Here is a 24,025-nt window from a genome sequence, read left to right on the forward strand (position 1 = left end):
TCTGTACTATTGAGTTGGCCTGGTTTTCCTGAGTTGATCACAGATTTTATAGCATAGTTAATCCTGTATTTCTCACTAGAAGTAATAATAAACATGAAGTAATAGCAAAAAATGCCATTCTTGTACTTTATTGCCCCTTCTTCTCTTCTTGTGTTTTATTTTTTTTAAGATTTTATTTATTTATTCATGAGACACAGAGAGAGAGAGAGAGACAGGCAGAGACACAGGCAGAGGGAGAAGCAGGCTCTATGCAGGGAGCCCGATGTGGGACTCGATCCCAGGCCCCCAGGATCACACTCCGGGCTGAAGGCGGCACTAAAACACTGGGCCACCAGGGCTGCCCTCTTGTGTTTTATTGAAATAGTTGGGAATTTAAGCTCCAGGTTTTTTTTTTTTTTCTCATAGTATGCTATAAAAAAAAAGAAATTCAAAACTCCTCTAGAACTTGATTATAGTCTCTAACCAGGTTATCGTCATGGGGTTGTATTTGCCTGTATAAGTTCAGCTAATTTCATGGCTTCTCACTTCTTGGGTATTTTTATCTTGGGATCTTTATTATGATTAAATTTTCATTTGACGAGACCCTACTGTGTTTCCTCATGTAATTTTTAGTGAGGGTAAATGAATTGTACTTTGAGTTCTTCCTTGTCTAAAGAGGGTTCTTTCTTCACATATTCGTGTTATCTTGACTGCTAAAACCTCTCCTCTCCTCCCGCTCCTGTTCTTTCCACACTTTTTTTTTTCTTTTTTCTTTCCACACTTCTGTTACTTGCACATTAAGCTCCCAGATCCGACTTCCACGTGTCTCTTTTTTGCCCAAAACTTCCATTTCTTTTTCTTTTGCTCTTTGTTGTAGTGATAATTTCTGTTAATGTCTAAGTTATTAATTTTACCACATTAATTTTATTTTCATGGGCTATATTGAATTTGTTTTAGAAATCTTGGTTTGTTAGATTTTTTCCAGAGGACTTCAATGTGATATTGCTGTGGAGTGTTTTATGGTTCTCTCTTATTTCCTATATTAAATGAGCATCAGCTGTTCTGATGCGTCACCTTAGTTTCTTCAGTTAAAACTGCTGTTTCCTCTTCAGTGCTAAGTAGGTTTTTAACTCCTGGTACTCATTGGACAGGAACTGACCCACTGCACACCACCATCAGGAATACGTTTCCTTAGCAGCTGTGTAGGTCTCCCAGGCAGTGTTGTCTTGCAGTGTGGACCAGAAGGGATTGTTCCTTTCCCAGTGAGCCCATAGTGCATGGATGAACGGGCTGGAACTCTAGAGAATGCCAGAAGAATTCTTTAGAATTTTATCAGAGAATGTTTGCTGAGTTTTAGAGAGTTTTAAATAAACCTTTAATCTGAGATCGTTCTCTATACCAGAGGAAAACATGCATTTATATTGCCTAAAGCTTTTAAACAGACATGTTTTAACCTTAACCACATTGATCACATGTTAAAAATGGTGTGCTATTTTAAAAATTCTTGTGTTATGGGAAACTGAAGTATGTATTAATTTAAATGCAGAAATATGTGTTGAGCATAAGAGGATGTGAGTAGAGGAGACAAGTTAAGAGTTCACTAAATGACGGGGAACATAGATATGAATGACATGGATGCAGAATGGCTATAATTGGTGATGTTTTAAATTGAAGAGAACTTGAGGGGTACCTGGATGGCTCAGTTCGTTAAGCATCTGACTCTTGGTTTTGGCTCGGGTCATGATCTCAGATCTCAGGGTCCTGAGATCCAGCCCTTTGTCGGACTCCATGCTCCACGTGGAGTCTGCTTGTCCCTCCCCTGCTTGCGTGCATGCTCTCTCTCTCTCTCTCTTTCTTGCTCTCTTTCTCTTTCTCTCTCTGGAATGGATAACTCTTTGAAAAAAAATTAATTGATGAGAATTTGAGATTTTTGAATTTTGTTGGCCTCATTTTCTCAGTAAAGGGAGAGGGGAACGTCTTTGAATATGATTAGTCAGGATGATGTTGCCAGGGTTTAAGGATAGTGGGGAAAGCTCTAAATTCCCTACTTTATGAAGAAAAGCATAAGGAATTTGAGAAAGGGTGAGCAACACTGAGATTCCCAGGAATGTCGAATAACATTTGAGTGGGACCATCCGGGTCAATTTTATGAATATTTTTATTTCAGCATCTTTTGGTGTAGCTCAAGAGAGCAACGGACAGAAGAATTGGTTTTTATGTTTATGTAAATGGCTCCCTGGTTTTATAACCTTTCCTCAAATTTCAATAATTTCTTATTTTCTCAGTCTGGAGACAGTTGTGGATAATACTATATATAACTTTAAAAATAAAGTGTTCTAATCATTTCAAATATGATGATAAAATATATGATGCAAATGATGAACATGATTCTTTTTCTACTATGCTTTTTTTGATAAAAAATTATAATGTTCTTGTTATGATTTTCTATTACTTTTAGAACTTCTAAGTTATATGTTGAAAATGTTGAATCAGTCTAAAGATTATTGTACCTATAAAATTGTGATTTTGTAGATTACCAGTAAACTGTAGAGAATTATAGTTTATAACCACAACCTCGGGACATTGTTTTGTATGCTCTTTTAACCTTTGTTGAATTCTTGTTATAGTTTTCCGAATTTCCAGACCCCATGTGGGGTTCCGATTATGTGCAGTTATCCAGGACACCACCTTCCTCGGAGCAGAAGGGCAGCACTGTGTCGTGGGACGAGCTAAAGTCCATGGACTTACCCTCCTTCGAACCTGCCTTCCTGGTGCTCTGTCGAGTCCTTCTGAATGTGATACATGAGTGTCTGAAGTTAAGACTGGAGCAGAGGCCTGCTGGAGAACCATCTCTCTTAAGTATTAAGCAGGTCTGTTTCAGTGACCGTTTAAAAATATTTAGCAATTACTAAATGCTACTATTCTACAGGCTTGTTTTTATTTTGGATTGAGGATTTTAATTGTTGCAAATAATGAAAAATGAGTGTACCTGTTTTTAAGCTACTCTTTTTAGGGTAATTTAAAATATTCTTTGCATGTAGCCCTCAAAGATAGGATTGTGGTTCAGCCTTTTCGCCATTACTTCCTCATTCCAAAAGGATATAAAAGTACTATGAAGTGACATAGTCTATTAATATCAGTCTTTGGAGATTAGAAACATAAAATTCACTCATTAGAAATACTTTAAGTTCCTTAAATTTATTCTTTTTTGGTTCTATTTAAGTTACATGGAAATAGATAAATGTCTTTTGAGTATGCAGTGGGGAGATGTTTGGACTTTTTGCTTGCTTAGGCAGTTGCATGGTTTAAATAGTAATGACAGCTTCTGCTTTCTTGGATGGGATTCTCCAGGGAGTTTGATACTCCAGAGGTAACCGGAATGGCTGGAAGCAGTTGTATCTAGCACAGTCAATGCCAGAGATTGTTTGTATTGGTACATTATGATATTCCCATATTGACATCCACTATGCAAAATAAATATGTCAGATTTTGAAAAAAAGAAAGAAAGAAAAAGGTATGTTTTTGTCGACTGTGTGTGGCCGTCCTCTTGGGTTGGAAGGGCCAAGAGCTCATGGGCTCCGGGTAACCGATGGCACCTGGGGACAAGCGCAGGCCGTAGGATAGGCACAGAATAAGACTTGAATTTGTGGGTCTAGCTGGGAGGGGGGTGACTCATGGAACCCACTGTGCTCACTTCAGTTTCTGTCCAGTACTGACCAGAGAGCTCGCTCTGCTGCTCACCACCTTGCTCCTGGTTATTGTCCTGCCATCCACTGTGGCCATGCTTTCCACTTGTCCACCTTATTGTGGTGGTAATTTAGGAAGTTTAGGTAAAATACTGACTTCTCTTCTCACAAAATGAATACTTCAGGAATATAACCTAGTAAGAGAAAGCAGAGTTTACTTTTTACTTTTTGCTAATGGAGCTATTGTGAGGATGAAACAATAAGTTTTGTTAAAATATTTTTAAAAATAGAAACAATACTTAGACAAATGTGGCATTACTACAATCAAAATAAAACATATTTTGGCTAAAACCATTCAGAGATTCAGTTGTAAGCACCTAAGTGACCTCTTTGCCAGAGAAATTTGCATCTGAACAGAACAGCTTTTAATAGATTTGACTCCAGCCATGGCTCTCTTATCGTAGGTTATTATTTTTAGAATACTTTAAAGAGGAAATTATGTTTATAAGAGCAATCCATATTTATTCTAGAATATTTGAAGAGTACAGAAAATGATACAGACAAAAATGAAAACTTTTCCTATTATGCTGCCACTCAGAGGTAACCACTGTAACTCTTTTAGTATATTTTTATCCATCTGTTTTTCCTACACATACAAGTAAAAGAAAAAATATGCGTATGGTTTTTACCCTTAAATATTTTTCAAAAATAAGATTTTAAATGGCCACAGTAGTGCTCTGCTATATAGGTACATCATAATTTATTTAATCCCCCCTCCCTTTTTTTTAAGATTTTGTTTATTTATTCATGAGAGACACAGGGAGAGAGAGAGAGAGAGAGAGAAGCAGAAACACAGGCAGAGGGAGAAGCAGGCTCCATGCAGGGAGCCTGATGTGGGAATCGATCCTGGGACTCCAGGACCAGGCCCTGGGCTGTAGGCAGGTGCTAAATCGCTGAGCCACCCAGGCTGCCCAATCCCCATTGTTTTAAATAATACTGTGATAGTATCTGATAAGTATTGTGATGAAAGGACTTTAAGGTCAGTCATCCCGTGTCAACCCTTCTCCTCCCCAGCATCACCTGCAGGGCGTGCACCTGGCGGTGGTGCTCAGCTTTTTGTTTACATTTGCTTTCCCTGGACTTCCATCTCATGTCATCAGATTGATCTCAGGATGATTTTTGTGATGATTAAAGGCTTTTGATGGTAAAGACCACAAATCACTGTAGTTGCTATGCTAAATCATTACAAAGATTGTCATGCTCTGTGGCATGTAAGTTTATGTGAATCAGTATTGTGTTTTTGGACAGAAATCATCAGTTTCATTAGAAGATTTTTCTCTCCTATCCCTTGTCTTATATAACTCAAACTAGTAGAGAAATAGATCTTTCTCCATGGGATTTATTTTCTATGTAAATGTATTTGTAGGGGAATATATTTTCACAAATCAGTATTTGCCTGGATGATGTATTCTGTGTGTATGTGTATTGCTGCTATAACGTTAGCTACTTTTATTTTCACTATTCTGTTCTTAATCAAGACTCCTAAGGTATTTATATAAACTGAACTGATGAAGAATTGGAAAATACTTGAGGACTTTCAGAGGTTTTGAGGATTAAGAGGAAGTTGTGTGAAACTGCCAGATGATGTGGTGAGGGTGTGTGGTGACTGAGCTTGTGCCCATCTCCTGCAGCTGGTGAGGGAGTGTAAAGAGGTGCTAAAGGGCGGCCTTCTGATGAAGCAGTACTACCAGTTCATGCTGCACGAGGTGCTGGCCGACCTGCAGAAGACTGACTGCAACATCGACGCCTTTGAGGAGGACCTGCACAAAATGCTGATGGTGAGACCCGTGGGGGTTGGCGATCCTTGTGTGTGCATGCATGAGAGAGAGAGAGAGAGAGAGAGAGCAAGAGAGATAGAGAGCCAGTGAGGGAGGAGGGCAACATTTCTTTAACCTGATTTTTTCATCTAGTATTGGATTAAATTTGTTTCTCCTAAATCCTCAGTGGTCTTTATATTAGAATTTTTGACAACTTACCCTAGTTCATTGTTTAACTGTAAGATTCTTCTTCTTACAGCATAATGGCCCAGAAATGGAGTCCTAGTGTGGTCCTAGTTTATTGAACTGTCTCTCGTCAGCCGTTTCTGTAAGGCCTACCTGAGCTGGGACTGGGAAGGCAGTAGTGAGCAGTAAGGGCTTCTTATTCTGTTGGGGTGCCATGGTGACTTGGAGACGGTCCTCTAAATTAGCCTTGGGGGCATCTGGGAGCTCTTACCCCGAGTCAGGACTTAGCTGAGGAACCGCGTGCATTGGAGAGATTGTAAATACTGTGATCTGGCAGGAGCAGACTTACTTTGATCTCTTCCCTAGAGGAGCTCCCCAGGCTTCTCACACCACATGTTGTGCTTACTTGTGCTTGTTAACCTCTGTCCTTTTGCTCATATTACTCCCTCCTGGTAGACATGTCCCTTTTCCTTATCTACCCAGTTAAGACTTCCTTGCAACTTTTACTTTTCCCTGGAAAGCTCTATCTGACAACTTCAACCTAATGTGCACTTAGCTGTACCTCCCGTGTACTCTCAGGGCAGCTGTTCTCAGCTCTCCCCTACTGGCCTGGAAGCTTTGTAAGCCAGAGGCTGTGGCTTGAAGTTATCGTGTCTTTCATCATGCCTGGCAGAGTATTAGTATAGGCAAATATGGGTTGGATTCATTAGAGTATATGTGCAGATGATTGTGTCATGTGGCAGGTCAATGAAACAATGTAAGAATGACAATGCTCATGGGCATGTTGTTTTTGGAATGTTTTCAAGACATGTGTTGTGTGATACTTCGCTGTATTCTGCCTCGGGATGGCTGCAGCACCTCCAGAGAGCATCCCCACTTTTTAGGTTAGAAGGAAGGAAAAAGAGCAAAAGGGAAAAAGTATCCTTGCCAGCTCAGTGCAAAACAGGGAGAGCTTTCCTGGAAGCCATGCCCAACAGGTTTCCCCTGTGTTGTATTGGCCAGACCTGTTTGTATGCCTCTTGACTGTAGTGGAGACTAGAGATTCAAATATTTAGCTTTCTAGCCTCTATCATAGAAAGATAGAAAGAAGAACGAGGGTAGCATTGGGACTTGTAATATCTAACATATTAGAAATAATTTTGAGTTCGAAATGATTTCCTAATTGTTTGGGGAGAATGCATAAAAGACCAGAGAGTGTAAAATGTGGCCACATTTTGAAATACCATATATTTCTTATGTCAGAAGAGTCTTTATCATTGGAAAGTCATGGTAAAAAAACAAAAGCAGATTATTTTCTCTCTCTCTCAGTGGATGGTTAAAGCAGGAGTTTAAAAAGACAAAAAGTGCTTTGCTGTATTTGGTGGTTTTATAAAGGCATGCATGGCACCCTTTAGCATGCAGTCACTGAGGCAGGAAGAGAATCAGGCAGGTGAACTGTGCCCTCCAGGTCCTTCAACTTCAGTGTCTGTAGCATATCTATGGGCCATCTGAGGTGCAGGGTAAGTGAAGTACTCCTTAGAGCTACAATTAATCCCCATAATTTCACAGATGAAGAGCTAGAAATTACCAGTGATTTTAAAATTGTATGCTTGATGGCTAATGGCAGGGGCATGTTTTGAAAACTGGAGGAACCCAAACAAAATCAGTGATTTTGTTAGGAAGGGGGGAAAGAATGGCCTTTCAAAAGTCAATCACATTATGTATACCACAATACCCTTCTCTTGCAACTCGCCAAAAACAATGAAGAAAGAAATTCCATGTTCAGTAGAGGACGAAATTGGCTACAGTGCTCTCTTCTCCTTCCTGACCAAAACACTGTTATATTTGCCTTGAAATTTGGGCTGAAATGAGGGTGAGTACAAGCTCTGAATATCTCATAGCCCAGATAGGAATATCTGGGGGTGTGAACAGTCAGGAGAGAGGCAGGAGGAGTCCCCGTAGAGGACTTGTTGGTGGCAGATCTGCAAGACAGAGGAACATAAGTAGAGACACTTGTGCTGTCTGAATGTAGCCTGCTAACTGAGAAGGACTGCCGAATGAGAGCCTCATAGGGTAAGAGGAAGAGTGGTTAGCAGGTCGTGATGCAGAATGTGTGTGACTTTGGGGCTTTGCTCTGTGTTACATCATCATCCTTGGAAAACCTAAGCACGTATACGTGCAGGTCCAGGGCAAGTGTTTGAGGCAACAAACCACATTGAAGCTTATAAACGGTGTTATTAGCACATTTCTGTGGTGCTGGCCTTAGAAATAATCAAAACCTAAACACGATAGAGATGTAGGAACATGTGATAGACACAAGGAAACTACATAAAAAGAATGAAAATGTGAAAATGATGAACAAGATGATGATAGTTGTGGAAGAATTAGAAGGAGAGAGCCGAGATGTGTACAGCTGGTGTTCCCCGCAGAGGCTGGGCTTGGGCAGTGGGGTTAATAGGGAAGGCTATGGGTTTAGTGAGGTTTTTAAATTGAACTTACTAGAGATCATTTGAATGCCTTTGGGACTGTTTTTGTTCAGCGAAAGAGATGAATAGAATTCTATGCGTATCAGAGAGGAGGGAAATTGATAGTGTGAGCTTCCTTAGATGCCATGAGCAGGTGGGTCTCCAAACACAAGTATTGAGACTGGGAGGAAGCTCAGCTTGGCCACTGCTCAAAAAGGAAGATTGGCATGTCATATATGGGTGTGCATTTTTGGTATTGAGAAGATGAGGAATTTTATATCTAATGCCTTTTTTTCCTTTGTTAGAAGGGGTGAGATAAGTAAGGGTAGGCATTGGCCATTTGACAAAAATGGAGGTGTTTCAAACTGTGGCTGTAGGGAGAAAGAGAATGTGCTGAGTGGAGGTATAAATATTACCGGAAACATACACCATGTGGTTGGGATTACAATATGTAGAGCAGTGGCTCCTCCCTGTCCTGTGACACTCATCACCTTGAGTTGTGGGTGTGGTGAATGGGCTCTTTGGACTCATCATGCTTTGGGGTTTGGCAGGCAGTGAGCTGAAAAGGAAGGGAGAGGTGGGAGGGTGTGGGGTGGCAGCAGCAGTGAGTGGACAGGGTAACGGTGTGGGCTGTAAGCTGATTAAGGAGGAACAGGGGTGGAGGAAGGGGGATGACCTGGAGAGAGAAGAGAAACTCGGGGCCTGGAGTTCAGATAAGGTTTAAATGAGAGAGCAGTCACCATGGTGGTAGTTGAACAGAAAACTGGGAGCAGGAGATGAGGTTTTAGAATCAGTCTATTTGGATCGATGATTTGAGGCCTAGAGATTCTTCTGTAATGACAAGAACGGGGGCGAATCACCGTGTGTGGTGGCTGAGCCTGGGGCAGAGAGAAGACTATGTCAGATGTCAGAGTGTGACGGAGGAGGACAGGCAGCTGGAAATCAGTAGGTGACAGTGTGTGGAGAGGGTTCGATGGTATGTCTGATGACGTAAATCTTAAAGGGGCAGATATTTCTTTTGTTTTGGTTTTAACTAAGAACATAAGAGCAGTGGTTTGAAGAGAGCAGTGATGTACATGAGGATGGCAACTGCGTGCAGCCCTCGGGCTGTAAGAGAAAAGTGCAGTCCTCAGGAGACGGCCAGATTTAAGGAAGGCCAGGGAGAGGAAGTGGCACTCTGAGAAGCCAAAGGAAAGTCCTGGCCTTATATTTAAAGGATTTATTTCATTTGGCAAAGATGATGGTAGATCTGTAAGTTGTGGGTTCCACATATGCAGACCCCAGACTGCAGATTCCTACCACAAAGCCAGGCTGGCGGAGGCCCAGAAGCATCCAAAGACACAACAGAAGAGTTTTCTTGAAATAAAGATCTAAGGTTTGCATACTGAAAGTTAGTACTGGATTTCAGAAAGCATTCATTCCAGTGAACCCTGAGATGTAGCCTGGTGAGGTCACTGAGATCCAGGACTAGATCCAGAGTCCTGTGAACCTCCAAGGAGAGAAAAGGCAAGGCAGCTCAGGGTGTAAGGCGAGCAGGGACAGCGGGAGGTGAGGCCGGTGTCATGGTTCTTCGTTCAAACAACACACAACATTCAAAGGTGGAGTAATACCTTAAACATCTCAGGGCAGAGAATCTAAACAAGAACTTAGGAATGGAAAGGCTGTTGTCGTAGGACTTACGGTAGATACAAACTGGGTATTTTGATTAGAAATCATAATTTATATGTCAGAAATCTTGAAAACAAAAAACAATGTCATAAAAATTTGGGTGTCAGGAAGGGATGGTGGGAAAAGTGTACTCATTTCTTCTCAAGGAAAATGCTGTCTGAAGTTAAAATAAGCAGTTACACAAGTAAAGATCCAAACCTCTTAAAAGAATAATGTTCACAGTATGTTAATAATGAACATTTCTGGGTGCTATTATTTTGATTTGTTTTATAAGTTTTATGTACATTGTGAACATTTTATTTTCTTGGTAACGTACAGAGATTGTAAATAATGGGTTAAATTGCCGAGGAGTTGAGTTGTGCAGTTGAAGAGAGATCTTCGATCAGACAGCAGTACTGTGACTCTTGCTTCTCTCCATGCTGCATGCCTCAGTGTCCGCCTACACCTGGCCCTTCTGATGTGTCGTTTCCGGGTTGACAGAGGTGAAGGTTGGGAGCTGCTGGCTTCCGTTGTCAGATATCTCCCATTATGTTTTTGTATTTTCAGGTGTATTTTGATTACATGAGAAGCTGGATCCAAATGCTGCAGCAGTTACCTCAAGCATCCCATAGTCTAAAAAACCTGTTAGAAGAAGAGTGGAATTTCACCAAAGAAATAACCCATTACATCCGGGGAGGAGAAGCCCAGGCTGGAAAGCTTTTCTGGTAGGAGCCCTTGTGCGCCTGAGCCGCCTGCTTCCCATCGGCCTGTTTGGTTGTGTGAATGTGACAACCAGTTGTGTGCATGTGTGCATCTCTCAGGGCCCGGTTGCCACCTGGGGACATTTGGCAACGTCTGGAGACAGTTTTGACTGTGGTGAGGGGAGGCCCCACTGCTTTGAGCCCACTTGCATGGCTGCAGGCGCTCTCCAAGGAGTCTCTCTATTTGGCTCCTCTGTCCCTTTGGTCTGTTCTCAGGGCCACAGCCAGAGTGATCTTGTTAAAATGCACATCAGAGCATTTTCTCCTCTGTTCCAACTACTCCACGGCTTCCCTTCTTCCTCAGGAAGAGTGAGAGTGCCGGAATGTGGCCCATCAGGTGGGCATAGTCTGACTTGTCACTGCAGTTCTGTCCTCTTCTGCTAGGCTCTCCTGGGCTTACCGCACAGCCACAGGGGCTTCTCCATTGTGTTCCCAGGCTGAGCACACTTGTACTTGAGGTCCTTTGCATGTGCTGGTCGCTCTACTCTTCCCCAGTTACACTCCCCCCAATTACTTTGATGACCTGTTTTGTACTCCCTTTAGGTCTTTAAGTGTCACCTTCTTTAAAATGGAAATTCCTACTCATGGGGTCCATCTTCATTCCCTTTCCTGCTTTATTTCTCTCCATAGGACTTAACAATATCTGAATTATATCTTTTCCTTTTTTACTTTATTTTTTGTTTTTTCCTCTGTTCTTTGGAGGGATTTTTATCTATTCTGCTCACTGCTGCTTGGTACATAACATATACTCAGTATTTGTGGAGTAAACTCTTCGTGGATATCCTTGTATACTACTGTTCTTGAAGATGGGTTTGTGGGACACCTGGATGTCTGCCTTCGGCTCAGGTCCTGATCCCTGGTCCTTGGGTCCTGCGTCAGGCTCCCTGCTCCCTCTGCCTCTCCCTCTGCTCCTGCTCTTTTTCTCTATCTCACTCACTTGCTCTCACTTTTTCTCAAATAAAATCTTTAAAAAAAAGAGAGAGTATGCATTTGTAATCAGGTCACTTACCCGCTGGTTACTTTTGAAGCCTGGCCTCTTTGCCCACCAATCGAAGGTCAGGCAGTTAGCGCGACACACACGGCCTTCCTCATCATGGCCCCAGCTTGCTTTCTCAGTCTTACCCCACCACCCTCTATGCCTTTCAGATTGTGCAATTTCTTTTCACAACCAGGCCTCTTACTTAACTCTTTAGATCATATTCATTGTTCTTCCTCAACTGCCCTTCCTCTCCCAACTGAGCCCCTCTTCCCACTACCATTCACCACTCACTGCTCTGCATAGCCTGGGGGCCCAGTGTAGCCAGGCCTTCTGCTGAGTTTGGTCTCTCCAGCCCTCTGACACTGTCTGTATGCATACCTGCTCTCTTTGACTAGATAGAAGCTCTTTTCCTTGAGCAAAGTGGTCAGTAAGCTGCTGTTGAATCTTGACTACACTCATTTGGATTTGTTGTACACACTTGGATTTACATTTTAAGCCCATAGTTAGATTGCATACTCAATGAGAAGCATCAGCTGTGTGAGACATGTCATGTTGATGGACTATGAAAAGCTAATTGTGGGGGAAATTTGGAAAAACAGTTGTATTTAAGAAATTCACTTTGTTTTCTTATGCTATTGTTTAGTTTATTAAGCTTTTAAGAACATCTTGTAGATATATATTTGAGGCTATTTTATACTATTTTATACCATTTTGGACATTTAAGATGAAAATTACACTTATATAATAATTACATAGCTGCTTTGAATATAGTTTTTTTTTTTTTTTAATTTTTATTTATTCATGATAGGCACATAGTGAGAGAGAGAGAGAGGCAGAGACACAGGCAGAGGGAGAAGCAGGCTCTATGCACCGGGAGCCTGATGTGGGATTCGATCCCGGATCTCCAGGATCACGCCCTGGGCCAAAGGCAGGCACCAAACCGCTGTGCCACCCAGGGATCCCTAGTTTAAGATTTTAAAGTTTATGATAAAACTGTGGAAATAGAACAAAGATAGGTACCTACCCTTAATGGGAAAGTTCCTCTTTTTCACGTTCATCATGATTTTATAGTAAAAGAAAATTCTGTTACTGATTTTCAGACTATTAAAACAGTAGCTGACCCTTTCAGTGACTCTTTCAGTGTCCTATTCGAGAAGTAGAATGAGCGAGGACCATTTTTCTTCCCTGATTTACATTCCTGTTCTTGTTCTCTAGTGACATTGCAGGGATGCTGCTGAAGTCAACAGGGAGTTTTTTAGAGTTCGGCTTGCAGGAGAGCTGTGCAGAGTTCTGGACCAGCGCTGACGACTCCAATGCCTCAGACGAAATAAGGTGCAGCCTCACTCCTTCTCTTCTCCTTCCTTATTTCACTGACTTCTGCTCATGGCGATGAGCCTAGAATGGGCTCTGAACAGAAATTCAACCGTGTTAGGAATTTCCATAGTAGACCTGAAGACTTCTCTTTATTACTTACCTTACATTTTTGTGTCTTACTTACTTAGGATTTTCTATGAAATTTTCTTTGAAGATGAACTTAGAATTTAGTTAGCCTAATGAAAATAGTGTCTTTAGAAAAAGGGAGGGAGAGTGTAAGTTAACTAAAAATGAGTATACAGAATTCGTCTCTGTGTCCTGAAATGTCTCTAATTAAATACTTATGTTTCTGCTACACACACCCCCCGACTCCCCATAGCATATAACATTTATGATACTTGGCATGTTGTTACTGTTTCTATGCGTGGCTTATTCCTTCTGTTAAACTTTAAGCTTGAGTACATGAATCTATGGCTTATGCATCTATTGCATTTCCTCCACTTCTGTGAGATAGTATTCAGCTTGGATCAGGTTAAATTGCTGTTTTTTGGCAATATCAGCCATATTTTGTGGCCAATTACTAGTGATATCATATGATTCAACCTTAGGAAATGTTCAGGGGGAACTGACTTCTCTGGAGCTGAAATGTTTTCTCTCACCATCCAAAATTTGATGAAAAACACATTTTGGGTTTCAGAACACCTGAGATGTTATCATGCCAGGGTTAAAGCAAGAAGCGTCCTCACAGATTCTTACCTGGGACAATGCTCAATAGCTGAGGATCAAAATGAGTCAGTTTGTAGAAGGTCCTGCAGTTTTGAGTGCTAACACAATGGATTCAGAATAAGCAGGGAAAATTGGAGATCTAAGATGGCGAACTAGAGAATAGTTCTGATGATGCTCTGATTGTTTACTAGAGATGGATCTAAAAAGTGGGCTCATGTGCAGTGGTGTGATGGGGCTGGCTCATCCTGGCTCCAGAGAGCAAAAGTGCTATTGCACACATCTTTTCAGTCATTGTTCAGTGCTGTCACACTGGTAACCTGCAGGCAGGAATGGTGGAGCCTATACACCCCCAAAAATCACCAAACACCACATACGATAGTTCTTTGAGGGTAGCCAGTTGTTAAGCATTTACCAGCCTGCCATTGTGTATATATATATTCCTCCTTAGTAAGATTCTGAGCTGGTAGTCAACTTAAGAACTTTATTTCAAACTCCAAGAAGTTATTATAAGGAAATCTTTAGAAAATTAAGTTTACTGTTATTTGCATGTTATTGTATGTGCCTTACTTATTTGAACAATACAAATGGTTTCTAAAAACCACAAGAGAGCAAGCTTCTGAATATTTCAAGTACATTTTCAATAATTGCTTTTTCTCATTTTTTTCAGTCTTTATTAATATGATTTGGAATTTGCTTCATCCTTATTTCTATTTCTTGATATACTCTAACGTACCCTAACTGGATTTCAATCATCTTTGCAGGAGATCCGTTATAGAGATCAGTCGAGCTCTGAAGGAGCTTTTTCACGAAGCTAGAGAAAGAGCCTCCAAGGCGCTTGGATTTGCTAAAATGTTGAGAAAGGTGAGTTCACAATCCTGATTGATTTTTACAATTTTTTTCTTTTATCTTATTATTTTTTTTAAAGTTAACCCTAAAGAAGTTTCTTTGTAACTGTGATTCTAGGACCTGGAAATAGCAGCAGAGTTCATACTTTCAGCCCCCATTAGAGACCTTCTGGATGTTCTGAAATCAAAACAGTATGTTAAGGTAAATATTAAAGATGGTGTAATTGGAATATTTTGCCTTTCCTGGAAAATTTTCTCTTAATGATCCAGATAGTAAATTTTGCAGGCTTTGCTGGTGATATATTGATTCCAGTGATAAGACTTTCTCATAATTTTTCAGTGAAATAATCAGAAAAACAAACTTTTTCAGACTTACTAACTTGCTTATAGAATGCAAATAAAGTAATCAAATATTTACTTGTACTAATATTAGTTATATGTATTTAAAATAATGTATCTAAAATAGTGCAAAATAATGAAATAATCATTGATTTTTTAAAAAAAGATTTTATTCATTTATTTGAGAGCTTGAGAGAGCGAGAGAGCACGATGGAGGGGGGTGGGGAGAGCAGCAGAGGGAGAATCAGCCTTCCTGCTAAGCAGGGAGCCTGACTTGGGGCTCGGTCCCAGGACCCCGGGGATCATGACCTGAGTTCAGATGCTTAACTGGCTGAGCCCCCCAGGTGCCTCTGATAATTGATTTTTAAGTAGTAGTTTTGTTTTTTACCTTTACATTTCCTGAAAGAGTTCAGACTTTTTACAGGACCTTCTGCCATCAGTGCCCTGCTCATCACTAGAGCTCCTTTTTGAGTCCTTATCTTTGCTCCACCATTAAAGTTATTTGAGTTTCAGTACTTGTAGATTCTCTGTATGATACTGTTACTGGAGATTTTATCCCACCTGTACTTATATGTGATTTGCACAATCCTTATTAAAATGATCTTTAAAAGGCTTCTTGTGATCCCCCACCAAGAATGATTAGCGAATCCATATTTGTCTTTTTACCAAGTCAGATGACTTTCCATAATTATTAGAAAGTAGCATCGATTGAGGTCGTTTCAGGCTGGCATTCCTCCTCTGAAGGGTATTTTCTTGCTTATTGACAATAAAATAGAGGATTGCCCAGTGGGTGGAGAAGCTCTACCAGGCCTCCAGCACAGCACCCCCGTGCTCTCCCTGACTTCAGTCACATTGGAGTGGGATTCTTGCAGTGCCCTCAACACCTTCTCACACCTGCTTGTCTTTTCCTGGTTTTGTTTATTTTAAATAACATTTTTATAGCATGTGACATTCCCTCATCTGAGATTCTGGATCATTTCTTCTGCAGGTACAGATTCCTGGCTTAGAAAACTTGCAAGTGTTTGTTCCAGACACTCTTGCTGAGGAGAAGAACATTATTTTGCAGTTACTCAATGCAGCCGCAGGAAAAGATTGCTCGAAAGAGTCAGATGATGTACTGATTGATGCCTATCTGTTGCTAACCAAGCAGAGTGATCGCGCTCGGGATTCAGAGGATAGTTGGGCCTCATGGGAAGTGCGACCTGTCAAAATTGTGCCTCAGGTCGAGACCGTCGACACCCTGAGAAGCATGCAGGTATGTGTCACTGCCAGTTCCTGTAGCCATTGCTCACATCCCTGTGTTGAAGTGGTATTAGTTACTAAAAAAAAAATTGTTAGCAGCCCCTGAGTGATTGGTTTAGCTGCCATAGTCATCTCAAGCGTGGGCTTCTTAAGAATAGGCCTCAATGTTTTAGTAATTTTGTATTACAACTTGTACTAAGATAGTCCTTCAAATTCTATAAGTATATTAAATTATATTGGAATATTTGAAATACATCTGTACGTAGTTCAGCTGTAATCAGTATACTCATGATCTAAAAGGAATTATCACCCTCATTTAATTTGTAATTCAGAAATTCTCCTTCTTTGAGCACTGTGGTTTACCTGGTGTTAGTTAACACTGTGTAGTAAAGGCTGTTACCTGCCTACCCTACAGAGATCCCATGATGGTTTGTAGAGCTCGTTAATTAAAACCTTTAAGAAGTCTTCTCATTCTCTCTGTGCTCACTCCGGACGTTGGTGGTGAGTGCTCATATACACCTCAGACTCAGCTTGGCCAGAGCTGAACACCCTGGCTTCCTGTCCTTTTGGCTTCACGTGACCCACTCCTCCACTTGTGCTCCCTGTCTCAGAGAATGGTGCTCTGTCCACTCAGTTCTTTAAGCCAGAATGTGACAATCAACAGAAATTCTTTTACCCTTCCAGGTCATCACCAGCCCTCACACACCCAAAGCATTTCCGGGAAATGACACTCTCTCTGCTGTCCAGAGCCACTGCCAGGGTCAGACTTTATCATCCTGTCCTGGCCTATTGCAGTGTCACACTTAGTTTCCCTGCTTCCAGCCTCACCTGCCCTCTCTCGAAGCCTGTGTGTGTGTGTGTGTGTGTGTGTGTGTCTTTGGATACTTGGAAAATGACGTTATAATATATAACTGATCACATCACACACTCTTCTATGCAGACTCCTACAGTGACTCACTGTCACTTAAAAGAAAAAAATAATAAAGTCTCGTTTTCTTCTGTTTCATGGAAGGCCACTCATCTCACCCTCTCTTATTCCTGCATTTTCCAGCTTCATAGGCTGCTCCGACACACGCGCACACACACGCACATACACATATACTGCTGCAGGAGTACTGAGCTACTGGTAGCCCTGATGAGGTTGGCATTGTTCTGGACTAAGGATTGAGCTAGAATGGGAAACAGTAAGTGGATCTGATTTTCAGTCCTGTGCTTAATTCTCCTCCCAGGTGGATAACCTTTTACTAGTTGTCATGCAGTCTGCACATCTCACCATCCAGAGAAAAGCTTTCCAGCAGTCCATCGAGGGACTCATGACTCTCCGCCAGGAGCAGACGTCCAGTCAGCCGGTCATCGCCAGAGCTTTACAGCAGTTAAAAGTATGTCGCTGCCACCTCCGCCTGAACCCCTTGGTTTTAGTGTGGAAGGGTCTGTGTGCTACAGTGTCATATCAACCAAGGAACCCAAAGTCTTACAAGGTCCTCACCATTCTTCCTCTTCCCAATAAACATTGTCCCATGTCTTCACTAAAGACTTCCCAGATCTGTCTTGGAACCATAAAGTGTTAGAATTGGAAGGGATAGAAATTGGACCAGTTATGTGACTTCTGAGTGGCCACATGGTTGGTTAGTAGCCTACCTAGAATTTAGATCTCTTTACTCCTCATCCAGGTTTCTTTCTTCTTTAGCAATGACAAGTATTTGCTAGAGGTACTTCCATATATATGTCAGTAATGTGTAATCTAAAAGAAAATTTATTTTTTTCTTTTATTTAACTGATAATTCAGTAAAATTAAATGTAGTAGAGACAGCCGGTTGTAGACAGGCACTAGCCCTTCGAAGTTCAGGGCAAGCCAGAGCCTCACCTTCTTTTCCCATTATCTCCTGTTTTCACTACCCCTACCTGGCCTTCTGCTCATTGGCTTTGGTCTGATCTGCGCTTTTCTACAAGCCATCAGTTATGCCTTCATCACAGTAAGGCTTGATTTCTTGAAGAAGCAGCAGTTCTTGAAACTATAAGTAGTTTGATAAGCCTTGTTTCTTCTGTCAATCTGATTTGTCTCGTTTGCCTAGAAACTTGTTCTCTCGTCGGTTGCCATCCCACTCGAATACCAGTGCAGCAGACTGTTCTTTCAATTTAAATCAATGAACTCCAGGGAGTACAAAATTATATACGATATTGATTATTCTTGAGCTTAAGGAATTTACAGTGGATTGAGTATGACCTGAAGTGTGACACTGAAGTACTGAGAAGGGAGATGCTAGATCCTCCTGGTCACATCTGGAAGCTGCCACCATGGGGGCATTTTAGCTTGGAGGATTTCAGAAGATACAAACCGGGAAGGAACATTTGGGCATTGGCATCCCTGGGTCAGGGTGCTGGGACTGGTCACTGAATATCAAATAGTCTGACTTGACTAGACCTTCGTATGTACAGTGGAAAGTCATGGGAGATAAGGCTGGTAAAATCAGGTGGGCAAAAATCAGGCTATTGAGAGATTTGGGATTTTATTTTTTCGAAGCCACATCAAATAGTTGAAGATCTAGGGAGAATAGTTTGGAAAGGTATTTAGGATATTACCAGTGGAGACCATGTGTACATACACGTGTGTGTAAGAGTGAGTGGAAGGGGGTCCAATTTGGAGTGATTGTAGTCCTGCTTAGGGAGACAACAGTGTGAACTAGGGCAGGGATTTCCAGCCTCTGCAGCATTGACATTTTCGGTCAATAATTCTTTGTTTTGGGGGGAGTTGTCCTATTTTGTAGGATGTTTAGCAGCATTTATGGGCTCTACACTGTAGATGCCAGTAGATTTCACCCCCATCTCCCTAGGTTTGGACAACCAAAATAGATATTGCCAATGTCCCCTTGGCAGAAGGGGGTAAAATCGACCCCAACTGAGAACCCCTGAACCTAGGGAGTGGCAGGGAGCTAAGAGGATAATACAGAGTCTTCCTGTTAGATTGAAATCATACTTTAGCAACCACCCAGGGCAAAAAAGCAGCTAGTGGTTGATACACAAAATATTGAATGAGAGCATCTATTTAAAGACCACATAGTCATTAGGCATTATTATTATAAATGGCTTTTTTCTCTTTTATTTCATAAGATGTTAAAGAATATCTAATACAAATAAAGATGAAAATAATGAATAAATAAATAATACATTTCCTTTATTTTTGAATAACCAAAATAAGTATGACCAAAATATATTGCAATGATTGTTAATGTCTGTGATGATGAGAAAAATCTTCCTCTATAATATAGTTAACTATTAAGTGATTTGCTTTTTTTGGATTAATTATGGTTTGGGACTCTTTAGAATGATGCACTAGAGCTTTGCAACAGAATAAGCGATGCCATTGACCGAGTGGACCACATGTTCACTTCAGAATTTGATGCGGAAGTTGATGAATCAGAGTCTGTCACATTGCAACAGTACTACCGAGAGGCAATGATTCAGGGCTACAACTTTGGGTTCGAGGTAGGTTCAAAATAAGAGGAAACGAATCGTGAACTTCGCAGTTGCTCTGAGGCTTACTTACCAAAAGTATTATGAACCTTGTACAGCAAATCAGATTACTGATTGTAATCACAGCTTAGTCAAGAATGTCATCTTACCCACTGCTGAGGATCAGAAATGTTGGTTTTCTTTGAAATTGTCAGAGTTGCCTAGTTTTTGTTTTGTGCTAACATTAGCTTTCTACTTATATTTGAAAACCTTCTTTAAGAGATACTTAATATCATGAAAGTACATTCATAATTTGAATTTAGTAAAACATTGGTGAAACTGCATTTTAAGACATAATATTATCTGTAACTCTTTATCCTTTTGAAAATATGTCAATTTCAATTGGAGTTTGCTTTTTGTTTTTAGAAAAATGACATTTTAAACAGATGTAGCATTACTTAATTTTGATTTATGCAAAAATCTTCTTACAGTATCATAAAGAAGTTGTTCGTTTGATGTCTGGAGAATTTAGACAGAAGATAGGAGACAAATATATAAGCTTTGCCCGGAAATGGATGAACTATGTCCTAACTAAATGTGAGAGTGGTCGAGGTACAAGACCCAGGTAATGACCAAGTAGATGTTTCCTAGAGCTGCAAGTAACTCAGTACTCCTACTGCAGAGAGAGAGAGAGAGAGAAAGAGAGAGAGAAAGAGAGAGAGTTGGAGCAGACTGTGAAGCAGGAAAATGGAAGAATAAGTGAGGGATGTGGGATTGATAGTACTGCATTTGTATATTTTATGTGAGATTTCTGAGCAGATGACACAAAAAGGAGCATTTTGAACTCTTCAGTAAAAGGATTTTGCTTTGTTTTATTTTTAAATGAAACTATTAACCAAAAAACTCCATGATTCTTAGAAAACTTAAAAAAAAATTGTTCCATAATGAGTGAACTTTAAGGAAGTTCACATTCTCCCTGGACAGGTCTTCCTGATGGCTAATTTTTTTCCCTCCCTCATGAAACTTAAGCCTTTTATGAACATAAATGGAAACAAATTGGTAACCAGTTCCTTTATTAAGAAGCTGTTTGTCCTTTTTTTCTCAAAACACATTGTAAATTTACTCAACCGCAGGCATTTACATAAAGACAAAAAGTGTATTTTTTTTTAGATTATAATTTTCCAGATTACTTTTCAGTATTGTATAGACTAAAACTACTACAGCATTTTCTTGGTTTTGTGATTATTGAACTTTCTCATGTAACAGGTGGGCAACCCAAGGTTTTGACTTTCTACAAGCCATTGAACCTGCCTTTATTTCAGCTTTGCCAGAAGATGACTTCTTGGTATGAAATATTCTAGAATTTTTTTTTTAATTAAAGAAATAAGTTGATCACTGTTTCTGATTGTGTATTTTTTAATAGTTGTTTTTAAATATTTTTTCATAACTGTAATGATAATGCTGAAAGTTAAAGCACTATTAGCAACATAGTAAGATATTCCACGTTCTGTTTTTGTTATAATAGTATTGTTCAACCGACTAAGTCAGTGGCTAGCTGTGAAGCCTGACACTTCTAAAATATTTGTCAGTTTCAGGTTTTATAAAGTGCTGACTTATTAGTTGCTGCTTTTTAACAGTTTAATGAAGAATAAGGATTAGCTGTTTTACTTCAGCATGTGTCATTTAAGAGCATGCCAAATGTTAAATATTATCACTGTTATTCCAGGACATTCCATCAGCTCAAAGAGACAATGTTCAACATGTGAATTCAATCATGTTAGCCCCTGAATAGTAGAGACGATTATAGAAGTCCCTTGCTTGTGTACATCATTGCATTATGGGGACTTGAATGCTAATTTGCTCTTATTTATAAAAATTTAATGGTATAAATTATTATTATTTTAAATTATGTGTTGTTTGTGTTTAATTTTATCTTTATACCTATTTTCTTTTCAATGAACTTTGAAAATATTCACTAAGGATAGCATAGCATATTTCTTTTAAATATACTGAAAGCTTAATTTGTGCTATAATTGAGAGAATGCACATTCTTTCCCTTGTCCTTTCCCATTTTCCTAGAGTCTTCAAGCCTTGATGAATGAGTGCATTGGCCATGTGATAGGAAAGCCACACAGTCCTGTTACAGGTTTGTACCTTGGTAAGATGGCAGTTAGAACGTTTCCCCTAGCACCTCCTTGGGCAAGCGCGTCATCTTACAGTTGCAGCCATTCACGCTTCACCTGTAGAGAGGTTCTTCTTTTTTTTTTTTTTTTTTTTTTAATTACGATAGTCACACAGAGAGAGAGAGAGAGAGAGAGAGGCAGAGACACAGGCAGAGGGAGAGCAGAGAGAGAGAGAGAGAGAGAGGCAGAGACACAGGCAGAGGGAGAAGCAGGCTGCATGCACCGGGAGCCCGAAGTGGGTCTCCAGGATCGCGCCCTGGGCCAAAGGCAGGCGCTAAACTGCTGTGCCACCCAGGGATCCCCTGTAGAGAGGTTCTTTAACAATATTCAGGGAGATGACAGTGACAGGAATGAGGTGTGTATATGGAGAACTCCAATACTCAGTTCACAGGAAGGTGAAAATGCCAGCACAGGGTATTTACTGCCTGCCAGCAAGTGTTAAACTACACGTTTTAATTAATTAATTATTTTTTTGCACACCAACACTGATTCTGTCCACCCCCTTAAAGTCTCTTCTTCTGGGAAGGAAGGACTTGGAGAGATGGCTGGCTGTTAGGGAGCAAGGGCCTTCCTTTCCTGCAGGTGGATGAGTGTGGTCGTTCTGCCTCCTTCCTCACCTTTTGATGGAGAATAAGTTTGTTTTATTCTCTACAGCTAAGAATTTCCCGAACAACAGAGTGTATTCCTAGTTGATTTTACTTAAAAAACCGAACCAAACAAAAAACACAGGTTAACTTGTGTTGTGACATACTTTCATTATAGTTTTCAGTTACAGTTTAATATACAGTTTTATGGAGTATGTTGAAACTTTAAGACAGAATGTATCAGAAAAAGACTGTGCTTTCCCCCATTCTTGAAATAGTAAATAAAAGTAAAAATGTATTTATATGCAATAAACATCCATAAATATAAACTTAGAAATTTTAAAACAGTTTAAATTACACAGAATAAAATAATTCATAAATGATAAATTTATTGAGCAGGAACTGTATCTTAAAGGTACTTGCTAGATACAGAAAATTCAGTAGACCAGGTTTTAATGCTTGGTTTCTCTGTTTTTAAAATTCATTCAGTTACTCAGTTTATACCTTTTCTCCCAGAGCTGTTACAAAATGAAAGCATTCACAAAACTCTTTGAACATTTTATATAATATTATAATTTTATAACATTCTCTATTCTTATGAAATTTTTTGAATAGTCATATTATCCTGAAAACTTTGATTTTCTTTTCTCCTAAAATATTTCACTAAGAATACATGATCAATAATTCAGTAAAAATCACTTGTTTAAAATATTTTACTATATATGGAATTATTTTCATGGTAGCAAAATTAAAATATAGAGTATGCAGAGAAATGTAGAAAATGTACATGTAGAAAAAATTTCAAGGTAGAAAAATACTACGGAAGGAAGAAACAAAAAATAGTTGTACCTCCACGATTGATAGGTAGGTAATCACTGCTAACGTGGGGTCACTAATTATTCATGTGCCTGTCCCCAAACTGCTGGTAGGACAGCTGGTTAGCAGTGCTGTCTGCAGGCTGGAGGTGCTGTTTGTCTTCTGGGTGTGTGGTTTGGTGGAAACAGAGTGGCTGAGAATCTGATTGCCTGACAGCCCTATGACCTGGGGCTGCTTGTTTAACCTCACTGAACCTCCTCTGCAAGTGCTCAACATCAGATGCTAATGTGGATTCCCTAAGGTCATGACATTTTGTAAACTGTAGTGTTCTGTGCAAGGCAGCAGTCTGCATCTGGTTTCATGTTCTTTCCTTACAAGAACAGTAGTGAAAGGGGAGCATGGCAACCATCATTCCCGCTGTGTACCATCTTCCTTTCCCTCTGCTCTACGCTTGTGGCCACCGATAACAGCCTGGTGGAGAGCCTTCCCCAGGTTCTGTGTGCTCACGTAATTATACAGGTGCGTTCCGCTGTGCCTTCTTTATCCTCCTGTCATCACACAAGCACAGACAGGGCTGTTCGTTTTGCTGTATAAAAGTTGGATCACATTAGATGTTAATCTCTGGCTTCTCTTACCTGACAACTGTAGATATTCCTTCTGGTCATCAGGTAGGGATCCAGTTCATTCTCCTTAGTGGGCTGCATTGTGTCCATTATGGGCATAGTACAGTGCTTTGCACCATTTCCTTGTGGACATTTGTTTTGTTAGTTTTTGCCATGAAAAACATCTCTGTAGTAAATAACTGCCAGTGAAATTGGAGCATCTGTTTTATGTTTATTGACCTTTTGGCTTTTCTTTTCAATGAAATATCACAGTTTTGCAGCAGTTAGTTATATCAACTCTTAAAAGAAATGTTCATATGAAGAATGTGAAACTTGCATGCATGTGTTCTAGCAGCATGTCTTTCTTTTACACCTTGAAGGGGAAGTTTTCTAGTGATTTTTGACTCCGAAGTCCCCAGTATGTT

General features: G+C 40.2%; 1 protein-coding gene across 5 annotated transcripts in view; it reads left to right on the forward strand.

Moving 5' to 3' along the window:
- The window catches only part of MAP3K4 (mitogen-activated protein kinase kinase kinase 4), a 110,870-nt gene that overhangs the window by 66,170 nt on the left and 20,675 nt on the right, over positions 1 to 24,025 (forward strand). For 3 of the 5 annotated variants that reach the window (XM_072829956.1, XM_072829972.1, XM_072829971.1), the window contains exons 4-15: positions 2,607 to 2,849; positions 5,357 to 5,503; positions 10,327 to 10,484; positions 12,715 to 12,831; positions 14,301 to 14,400; positions 14,503 to 14,586; positions 15,712 to 15,978; positions 17,195 to 17,344; positions 19,287 to 19,448; positions 19,907 to 20,040; positions 20,682 to 20,760; positions 21,495 to 21,573. In XM_072829956.1, the coding sequence (XP_072686057.1) occupies positions 2,607 to 2,849; positions 5,357 to 5,503; positions 10,327 to 10,484; positions 12,715 to 12,831; positions 14,301 to 14,400; positions 14,503 to 14,586; positions 15,712 to 15,978; positions 17,195 to 17,344; positions 19,287 to 19,448; positions 19,907 to 20,040; positions 20,682 to 20,760; positions 21,495 to 21,573 (1,720 nt within the window). The remainder of the gene's footprint in view (positions 1 to 2,606; positions 2,850 to 5,356; positions 5,504 to 10,326; positions 10,485 to 12,714; positions 12,832 to 14,300; positions 14,401 to 14,502; positions 14,587 to 15,711; positions 15,979 to 17,194; positions 17,345 to 19,286; positions 19,449 to 19,906; positions 20,041 to 20,681; positions 20,761 to 21,494; positions 21,574 to 24,025) is intronic. The other 2 variants (XM_072829966.1, XM_072829980.1) reach the window with 1 other exon arrangement.

The sequence above is a fragment of the Canis lupus genome, chromosome 1 (assembly GCF_048164855.1).
Source record: "Canis lupus baileyi chromosome 1, mCanLup2.hap1, whole genome shotgun sequence".
Taxonomy (NCBI): Eukaryota; Metazoa; Chordata; class Mammalia; order Carnivora; family Canidae; genus Canis; species Canis lupus.